Source organism: Cheilinus undulatus, linkage group 19 (assembly GCF_018320785.1).
Source record: "Cheilinus undulatus linkage group 19, ASM1832078v1, whole genome shotgun sequence".
NCBI lineage: Eukaryota > Metazoa > Chordata > Actinopteri > Labriformes > Labridae > Cheilinus > Cheilinus undulatus.
In genome coordinates this window covers 40,591,163-40,602,071 of record NC_054883.1, presented here as the reverse complement: position 1 = coordinate 40,602,071, position 10,909 = coordinate 40,591,163, and the positions used below count along the sequence as shown (strand labels likewise).

The window sequence follows — 10,909 nt, the reverse complement described above, 5'->3', positions numbered from 1 at the left end:
GCTTGGAACAAAGGTGTGCCTTCAGTTATTGTACAATCATCCATAAATAAGTTATTCACTTTCAGTGTAGTATCTTGAAGAAAATAAAAAAAATCTTTTTTTCATCAAAAATGTTGTTTTTGTTTACATTACAGACATGGCAATTAAAGGGTGAAACGATATGACAGTTATTGGGTATTTGGTATTTTTGTTAATGGCACAAGTTGATGAAACAAGGAAAAAAATAAACAATTAAAAATAAACTAATATAACTTTATTATTTACAGTAATAACACCCTGTGCATGTTTTTTTTGCACACTAGGAGGAAAATGAAGCAGCAATTTGTAGGGACACCAGAGGGTTAATGATCACATTTATAACAGAGATATTTTTATTGTGCTGGTAAAACAATCAAATCCTAACACCTCTGTTCAACTGTAAAGTACACAATCACAATTAAGAAAAGCAACATGAAACAGTAGCTTTAAAACAATTTTCACTGTTCACTGAAAAATAAATAATTTCCCACACATCACTGCTAACGACATATATATACAGAGACTATAGCTGCGTATGTTTGCAATGACTCTGGTCTGCTCTAATCAGATGATTGCCACTTTCATAGATGGTTCTGAATCAGACACACATCTGATCTTCTGGAGTTTGACTGCAGTGTGAACAAAACAAATAGATCAGATCTGAGAAGAGATATTTAAATGTTGGTACCAGCAGATGTTTAAATTTCTGCCCATATTTACAGCAGGTATACTGGCTGTACATACCCGCAGTATAAATCATACATCAGCCTTAAATATTGGCAAAGCTGCAACTGCACCATCAGGTGTAGGTGGCTGCCTGGGGCGCTGGAGAGTAGGGATGGGGATCGAGGTTCTGTGTTTTTGAAATACCCGAAAATCAATCAAGTTTTAGCTTATAAATACTGCTATCAAGTCTCACACGCTCTGTGACGTAACGTCATTTTAAGATATAACTGTTGTAAAAAAAGACATCAGTTCTTTCAAATGGAACGTAAACTAAAAGCACATCAGTATTGTGCATCACCAGATTCTGCCCTCTACTGTCAGCTTGAGGAAAGAAGACGCCGCCTGTGAGACGCATGCAGTCATACCACTCTCTTCAGCTGCTTCAGGACAGTTTTCTTCTTCAGCTGCTCAGATAAATGCTGAAAAGTGCTCCAAAACTTTGAGACAGTCCTGTTTGTTAAAAGTAGTAATCCAGTGTAGAAATCCGTGGTGGAATCGGCAGAATTAAAGTTAATTAGCAAACTTAACAAGCTGAAAAATGGAAAATATGACACGTTCAGGTAACCTCACTAAATTAGAGGACTGTATTCTATTTGTTATGATGTGTTCAAATGCCACATAAAAATGGGAAAAGTTTAGTTTTTGATGAGAAACCTTACTAAATACAGTTGTAGATATGAAAATGTGTTTATATTTGAGGGGTATAAAATAGATGTGACAGACTGAATCATAGCTTTTTAACTCAAGCACTACTCAGGTAAGACTATTCCAGTGTAAATATTTGTCTCCATTTTGTTTTTCCACCAAACTACAGAAAAGTATCGATAGTGGTTTCAATAAGGGCTCGGATCAATAAAGGGTATCGATAAGGGTATCAATGTCAATAAAAATTAGCAATCCCCATCCCTACTGGCGAGGCGAGGCCGACCATCAGACCTGAACATCTTGAATGAAGCCCCAAACATAAAACAACCACCAGACTGTTTGCTGCCCTGCTCCTCTCTCAGCTCCACGTCACTCATCTTCTCTTAGCACAGTTTTAATATCCACAACGGCCAAAATTAGATTGGAAATATCAGCAAAAATCCAGTACTGTACAACCCTATTTCAAAGCAGTTCATAAATATCTGCAAACTTGAAAACTGTTAGACGGTAGAGTGATTTCTTATTTTTTCATCACATTATTACCACAAATCTTCAAGGACTGAAAACAAAACAAAGTTGGATGTTCTTTGTCCTGTCTCACGATGCTGATGAGGATGTCATCCTTCACCAGCAGGAGTCAAAGTTGTTCTGCCTTATGCACTCCTCAATGTGTGATCTATAATAAAAAAATAATTTTCATGAATGTTTTATAAAAGCTATATGAGACTAAAACATTATTTATGTTTGTGGTGAGCTTACTCAGTCACTTCCTGACAAGTATAAGTAATTCCTTTCTGTGCCACATCATTTTTTAAAGTGTTGAGTGATTCCTTGTCGCACTGATTCCTGAGCAAAAGAAATGAATGATCTGCAACAGGTTCATGTTTAGGCTCATTAAAAAGGAGCTATTATCGTTTTATCACTGGTTTTACACAAACTGCACTCACAAAAGGAAATAACAAATTTTTTGAGAAATGTGACACAGGGGAAAAAAAATAGCAATGAAAACTAAGAGATCTTACCTGTTTGTTTGAGTGACCAGAACAACTTTTAATTGCCACACATCAGGAGGAGATCGAAGACTTGGAAGCTCAACTTTTCTAAACATACTAAAAGAAAAAATAAGAGACAAAAACCATAACAGGGACTAAACAGAGCCGTGATATATAAAAGGCCTGAAAAATAAAACTAAATCAAGCATTTATTCATAAATATATATATATATATATATATATATATATATATATATATATATACATACATACATACATACACATACATACATATATATATAAAACTGTTTTTGGCTTAAACATGCTATTTTCCAAGTAAAGTATGTGAAACTATAAAGCCAAAACAGTGCAAACCAAATGATGTACTTTCTGTCTACTTTATCTTGGCCTTTGACCTCTGTGAAAGAGTGAAGTTAATGTGAGAGCACTGCCATGTTGGTGATTCTGACTTGCTGACAACCCTACTGCAAATCATTGAATGTTTCTGCATGTGAAAAATCACACTCGAAAGGATTAAACCGTTTTTTACAAACAGTGAACAAATGAAGGGTTAACACAGTGAGTGCTGTGCTGCCTACCTGTTGGGATGGTATGGCTCCTTTCTCTCTCCATCAAGCATCACCGTGACTTTATCACAGGCGTATTTAGCAAACTAAAACAAAAATACAACGGCTAAAGGTCTTTGCACACTGAGTCCGTTGTTTTCAGATGTGTTTTATGTACAGTGTTTAACAAATGTATTAGACCACCTGTCATATCTGTCTCAGAGGCCATCCAGCATCATGAAGCACTTTAATGCGGACTCTTTCATTTTCACTGAGCTCTCCACGTTTTACCATTTTGAACAGGAATGAGGAATTTCAAACTGAATTCACCCAAATTGGAGCCGGCTCACTGGGCTTCTCTGAGAAGTCAGAAATGAATCAAGCATAACATTCAACCACTAAAACTCATTTTCCTCTTCAGGGATGCAAGTAAATAACTATAATTTGACATATTAAGAAATATTAATGTGCTTTACTATTTTTTCTGTTTTTTTGTAAATCAGTAAATTTGAAAATTCATAGATAACAATAATAATTATATTTGAGCATTAAAAATATCATTTGGGTTAAAGAGCTTCTACATATTGGTGTATTAACCATTGCAGAAACATAAAAAATGATTTTGGTAATTACCAATGCTGTTTTGTGCTCTTATTATTAATCTATTTGTTCACTTATTTATTTTATACACACACTGATAAATAAACCTTGCCATCAAACAAAAAAATTATAAATTGAAAATCTGACTCCTGCTGTGTATGAATACCTCAAACAGTCCAGGATTATTCGTTTATATTCATTTATTTTCCTTCTAATGTTTATGTAGTCATTTAAATTACCTGTACTTTGACTTTTGACATTTTTTTATACAGCGAATAGAGCAAATAGGCTTATTATTATACTGTAAAACACAGTGGACAGCTACAAACTTAGACAAAATTGTTGGTACCCCTCTGTTAATGAAAGAAAAACCCACAACGGTCACAGAAATAACTTGAATCTGGCAAAAGTGATAATAAATAAAAATTAAATGAAAATTAACCAATGAAAATCAGACATTGCTTTTGAATTGTGGTTCAACAGAATTATTTTAATAAACAAACTCATGAAACAGGCCTGGACAAAAATGATGGTACCCTTAACTTAATATTTTGTTGCACAACCTTTTGAGGCAATCACTGCAATCAAACAATTTCTGTAACTCTCAGTGAGACTTCTGCTCCTCTCAGCGGGTATTTTTGCCCACTCCTCATGAGCAAACTGCTTCAGTTGTCTCAGGTTTGAAGGGTGCCTTTCCCAGACGGCATGTTTCAGCTCCTCCTCAAACAACCTCCGCGGCGGCCATCCCGCGGCGGCTTCCATAGTGAAATCGCAGTCTCAACCACATTTTGGGTCAATTTAACGGTCTGCCCATGAAGCTTAACTTCCTGTCAGCAGCCTCAAGTACAATCGCTGTATTGCATTTTTTGCACTCCTGCATTTGCCGCTTGGAAAAAACAGACTCAGTGTGCAAAGGCCTTAAGGGTCAAATATACACAGTAGGTGTTCGATGTCTGTGCTGGTACTTACCCTGGCAGAGGCAGCTGTCCAGTATGCCTTCATAGGATTCTGGTTGGCAATTTCGCAAAAATAAGTGTACGTTCCTGTAATATACAAAAATACATAAAGGAAAATATATTCAGTAATTTCTTTTACTATTTCCCTTTTTCAGGGACAAACATTTCTGTCCCCCCCTCTCTGATTGGTTGATTTATTCCAGTGGTTTTCAAAAATATATCAAGCCAAATTGGCAAGGCGCACCACATCCATATACGTAGCTTCTACCTTGCGCCCCTTATGGTCAGCCTTCAAAGTCACCAATGAATCTCACCCTTATGGCCCTCCATTCCACACCATTTAAGCGTTTTCATCAATTTCCGTACGGAGGTCTTGTCCAACGTGTAGAAAGAGTTCGTCTTCTCTGTGAATTTCGTGACTAAATCCTCTGTTCCACTCCAGAGCATCGTCTACAACAGAGATGATCATTTTAATAAATGTACATGGTTATTTTAAATACTGTTACACAACGAGTTACATAATCAAGATAGTTTACTCTGTAACATGGATGCGTGAAGGGGAATCTGTCAAAGAATGGTTGGTAGTTCTCCTCAGAAAAGTCGATCCTCTTCTTCCCCTCATAGGTTTGTTGAAAAACAGACAAAATGTTTTCACAGCTAAGAAAAACATTAATGTAAGTACTTAAGTTTATGTAAAATTGCCATAACTGAATATGTAACGACACTTACTCTTGACTTGTCCCTCCGAGCTCTCTACATCTTCCCAAGAAGGTTGCTCTGAACTGGCCTGTTTGAGGAATAAATGCAAAACAAAGAAGGCAAACCAAGAGCAGCAGGGGTACGCCAGCAACGCCACCGATGATGATCGCCTTTTTGGAAACCATTTTAAAGCTCTTCTGGGTGAAGCGATGTGAAAGATCTGATTTTACAGAAATGCTTACGTGGGTCTTTTCAGCAGTGCTGTGACACAACAGTCCACAGCTGTGTTAAACATTAACATTTTGCTATTATCAGACTTAAAACCACACTCACAGAGAATTTAACCATTTAGAGCAGCGATACTCAACATGTGGCTCTTTGGTGATGATGTCTGTTTTTTTTGTCTTAACTTCAAACATTATTCCAATTTTTGCCACTTCTTTTTTTCACTTTTATCCTGCCTTTTGCAGCTAAATTCCCATTTTTCCACCTTTTTGCTGATTTTTGCCCATTTGAGTCTCTTTTCACTCATTTTTGCCACCTGTAACTCTTTCTTTTGCCACTTCTCACCCATTTTTGCCACTTTTCCCTTAATTTTGCCCCCTTTTGCCTATTTTTGCCATTTAGGCTGCCTTTTACAATTAAATGACACTTTCTGCCAATCAGCCCATCTTTTTTTCTGATTTTAGCCTATTTTTTCCCCACCTTTTTTCAGATTTTTGTCACTTGTGAAAATTTTTTTGCCACATTTAACTTATTTTTTTGGTCACTTCCCACCCTTTTTTGCCACATTCTGCCCTTTTTTGCCACTTTTCTCCCAGTGTTCACCGCTTTTTGACCACTTTTGCCCTTTTAACTTATTTTAATTGCCACTTTTCACCACTTAGATTGTGGCTAATACAAAGGTATTTTTCAACAAGTTGGCTCTTTGGTTGAGCAGGGTTGAGTAAAACTGATTCAGAGGAAGCTACAGTGTTGAAGGAAAGTATTTGCCTCTTTCTTATTCTTGCTTTTTAAAATATCTGTAACTAAAATGTTTCAGATCATCAAACAAATTTTTTTTCTTGGAGAGATAGCCAGTTTTGAAGGGGACATATGATGCAAAAATCACTTTTTCAGGCTTTTCTAACACAAATATGTGTCCACAGTCCCCTCAAATACCAGAAAAATCAGTTCCCTCTCTTTCTCCACCTTTCAGAAAATGTGTGCTGAAACAAGCTATTCTCAGATTTGATTCCTAGAGACCTCACCAGGAGCAGGGGGCATCCAAACCTTCATGGCCCTATGTGGAAAAAGATTGGATGATTGTTCTGTCTGTCACATCTTTACGGGCCAATCAGAGCAACAGAGCACGTGACGTAGCCGCTACCGAGGAGTAAACTCCATAGAGAGCTGCATAACGTGAACCATGGCGACTGTAGACATGTCAGTACACGACTTTTGTTTTTGAAAAGAGACAACTCACTCACTGCTGTTCTTTGTTCTTCTTTTAACCAAGAAATGTCATCAAGTTCTGATAAAACTGGCGCTTTAGCAGCATCTACGCTAAGCTCTTCCTCCATATCTGCACTGGCCTCTTGTTGCTGCTTGCTTATGTCACGAAAGTACTGCCCCTCATGTCTGATTGGTCCTGTCACTTTCTAAGCAGGCCCGAACTGCTCAGATAGGAGCTTTGCAAGATGGATTCACCAGTGAGAAACATGGATGAAAAAAAGGTTAAATGTTTATAGTCTGCAGTCAAAATAAGAGAATTAGCCCCACTCTTTCAGTACTTTTAGAGGAGAGTGTGATTTCATACACTGGCAGTGACACTAAAGTTAATCCTGAATCAAGTCCAGGAGTGAAGTGGCTGAAAAGAAGAAATCCATGAAGAAACGTATCATTTTTAAAAAGTCTTCAAATAGCTGTACTCTCATCTCAAACACTCAGTTCTTGTTCTCAAACTCCCTTTAAGATGTCAGTTCCTTTGTCTCTCATCATACACGCCGACAGGTCACCATTAATCCTCTCCTTCTACTCTGTTGTCACGCCTCTGCAGAAGTTCCTCCTTACAGCGAGCTGAGGTCTGCTGGTTTTGCTGACTGTACAGGGCGAGAACATTTCAGTGGTTTGACCATTAGAGGGCAGTGTCAAACAGGCGATCAGTGCTTGGGGTTTGATTTGAAATGTTTCTACTCCTGGACTGGAGTCCACCTAAAGTAGATTCAATTAATTGGACATGATTTGGAAAAGCATCTCAGACCATAAACCATGGGTGTCAAACTCAAGGCCCGGGGGCCAAACCTGGCCCAAAATACAGTTAAACCCGGCCCGCAGGATCAGATCATATCTTTATTATAACTGGCTCACCTTAATGAGGTCTGCAGATTTCCTCCACTATAAAAATGTAAATTTAACCTCAAAGATTCAAAATGTCCTTGTTAAGTCATAGAAAATTAAAAGAAAACTAAAGAGTAGAAATTTATGGGATAAAAAGTCAGGAATGTGGGGAAAAACATATTTGTGTTTTCATTTCATATTTTCAGTATTGCATCTCAGAATCACGACTTAAACCTCTGATTTTGACTTTTTATTTTATATCTTAACCTTTTCTATTCATAATTTTAAATTCTAGCACACATTTTAACCTTTTTGATTCAAAATTTTGAAATTTTAAGTCATATTTTGACCTTTTTCACTAAATATTTAAAAATTTCCTCTCATGTTTTGACCTTCCAATTCCTGACTTTCACTTTTAATCTCATATTTTACGTGTTAGACTCAAAAAGTATGATTTGAACTCATATTTTGACCTTTTAAACTTGTTTTGACTTTCTATCTCATATATTTACTTATATTTTATTTATTTACTTTTAATAATGTGTTTTTACCTTTTGAACTCATTCATTTTTTATCTCTGAGTTTGAGCTCTTGAACTTATCATTTTGACTTTTTAAATTTCAAAAGTTTTTTTGTCCATAACGTCACTGGTGGAAATGAGCTGACAGTTTATGGTTGACCCTGTTAGGCCCTCAGGTTAGACCTAAATCCAGAATCCAGGCCCTGCTGTGACTAACGTTGACACCCCTGGCATGAACCAAAGAGGTCAACAGTTCGCTCAGATTCATTTCTGTTTGAAAAGGTCTGAATCAAATAGTAAAATAAAGGTAAATACCACAATGACTGATTAATTGTACGGAACATTTTTCCAGGAATAACGCTAACGCTGAGTGAACTTCTACTGTGCAGGGCATTGTTCTTTGTTATCAGCTTTTGAACCTCATTGGCTGATAAGAAACAAATTCTGTTGATCTGTTTTCTAGGTGACGTCACATTACAAAGTTATGTAAAGCTCTATAACACGGTTGCAGAGAATATGCGGTTTGTACTGAAACAAAAATCTCATGGGAGGGTTGCTCCTAGATAGAAAAAATGTTCAGAACTTTGTGAATCAAATCCTCATGCAGAAATGTGCTTTCAATACTTCCTTCCTGCGTGGCATACATATAAAGCAGGGATGTCAAACAAAAGGCGTGGGGGCCAAATCCGGCCCGTGGTGCAGTTATACTCGGCCTGCAGGATCAGATCATATTTTTATTAGAACTGGCCCACCAGTATGAGGTCTGCAGATTTCCTCCAGTATAAAGATGTAAACTTAACCTGGATGATTTATAACATCCTTGCTGAGTCATCAAAATGAGAAAAAGTAAACAGTAAAAATAATTTGATAAAAAGTCAGGAATGTGGGGAAAAACGTATTTGTGTTTTCATTTCATACTGTCAATATTGCACCTCAGACTCACGACTTAAACCTCTGATTTTGACTTTTTATTTTACATTTTAACCTTTACATCTCATAACTGTGACTTTTTATCTCATATTTTTACCTTTTAGATTCATAATTTTACATTAAATCCTCATTTGACCTTTTAAAGTCATGATTTTGACTTTAATCTCATGTTTTGTCCTTTTTCAACTAATTTTGACTTTTGTCTCGCTTTTTTACCTTTAAAACTCATGATTTTTAACATTGTTTCACATTTTGACTTTTAGAACTCATAAATTCAAAATTTAATCTCATATTTTGACATTTTAAACTTATGATTTAGATGTTTCTCTCACATTTTGATTGTTAAATATCATGCTTTTGTATTTTATCTCGGTTTTGCTGACCATTTCAACTCCTAACTTTGAATTTTGGCTAATTTCTTTAACCTTTAAAACTCATGGTTTTGACTTTTATATCATGTTTTGACTTAAAAATCATGGTTTCAGAATTCTATCTCATGCTTTGCCTTTTAAAAACATTAATTTGACTTTAAATGTCATGTTTTTACCTTTAAAAATTGTAAGTTTGACTTTTTATCTCAGATTTTTAGTTTTTAACTTATCAGTTGACCTTTAAATCTCAAAATCATTTAGGTTGACAGTCAATTACTAAATCTTGACCCTGTTAGACCCTCAGATTAGACCCAAATTCAGAATCCGGCTCCTGCTGTGATTGAGTTTGACACTCCTGATATAAAGCTTGACCATATTTTATTTTATCCATGTATTTTATGTTTTACATCATCAATTACCACTCTTATCAATGCTGCAAATGTCTTTTTTATTTGATTTGTGCTATAGTATATAGCCTTCTTAAAAATGTAAATCCCTTTTCTTGACAACAGAATTAAAATGGGTTAAAATGGCAAAACTTGTCAGAAAGTGGGGTGAAATGGGATTTTAAAAGTAGCAGAAATTGGTTCAAATTAGCAAATAGGCAAAAAGTGGCAAAAATGAGTTATAACTTTGGGCATGAAAAGTGGGGGAAATGGGTTAACAGTGGCAATATTGTCTTAAAGGTAACTTAAAATGGGACTAAAAGTGGGAAATATAGGTTTGAACTTGCAAATGGGTTGACTGAAGCAGAAAAATAGGCAGAAAGTGGCAGAAATGGGCATAACAAAGAGGGAAATACGAATAAGATTAGCAAAAACAGGCATAAACAGTGCTGAGAATGGGTTAAGAGTGGCAATGATGTGTCAACAGAGGCAACAGCAGGCAGAAAGTGGCAAGAATTGGTTTAGGAGAGACAAAAATGGGAGGAAATAGTGGTAGAAAGGGTTTAAGTGACAAAAATGGCTTTAAAGTTAGAGACATTGCCAGAAAATGTGGTGAAATAGAATTGAAAAGTGGCAGAAATGGGTTTAAAGTGGCAAAAGTTGGCACAAATTGCACAAAAATGGATGTATTAAACTTTAAGATGGACTTATGGCCAAGGTAGCAATCAATATTTCTGTCATGAGTCTGGTTATGCCGGTAAAAGGAGGATTTTTGTCTTGCCACTTTAACTTTGCTACATGTTGCTCAGTGCTGAGCTGATGGTGGGTTAATGTTGGGTCTTTATAAATACTAACAGAGAACAGTTTAGACCTGCCCTCTTGGTAAAGTGTCTTGAGATAACTTTGGTGCTGCACAAATAAAGACTGATGAATGGTGTTCTAAAAATAAACCTGCCCTGGTACAGGCATGTGAAAGAGTCACTTAATAAATGTTTAAGTTTCTTTATCGACCTGCCCACAGAGTTCACTGGGCCCCTGACAAACCCAGTGAATGGACCCTGATTGATTGATATTTCCTAATGACATCAGTGTGTGTTGGATCAGTAGCATCCTGGCTAACAGTTACTTCATTTTGAAACTGAAGTGTCAAACTATTATTGGGTTCTGATGTTAAAATTATT

General features: G+C 36.3%; 1 protein-coding gene across 2 annotated transcripts; it reads right to left on the bottom strand.

The window, feature by feature from the left end:
- Positions 1 to 310: 310 nt before the first annotated feature.
- Positions 311 to 5,489, bottom strand: LOC121527105 (ADP-ribosyl cyclase/cyclic ADP-ribose hydrolase 1-like). Of its 2 annotated transcripts, none has more exons than XM_041813818.1 (8): positions 5,233 to 5,489; positions 5,040 to 5,160; positions 4,818 to 4,953; positions 4,517 to 4,590; positions 2,981 to 3,054; positions 2,412 to 2,498; positions 2,149 to 2,235; positions 311 to 2,065 (listed from the first exon to the last, which is right to left on the bottom strand). In XM_041813818.1, the coding sequence occupies exons 1-8, from the start codon at positions 5,385 to 5,387 to the stop codon at positions 2,014 to 2,016; spliced, it is 786 nt and encodes a 261-aa protein (XP_041669752.1). In that variant the 5' UTR covers positions 5,388 to 5,489; the 3' UTR covers positions 311 to 2,013. The 2 variants fall into 2 exon arrangements, with proteins under 2 accessions (XP_041669752.1, XP_041669753.1); XM_041813819.1 differs by having other exon boundaries at positions 2,037 to 2,065; positions 2,149 to 2,257.
- Positions 5,490 to 10,909: the final 5,420 nt, after the last annotated feature.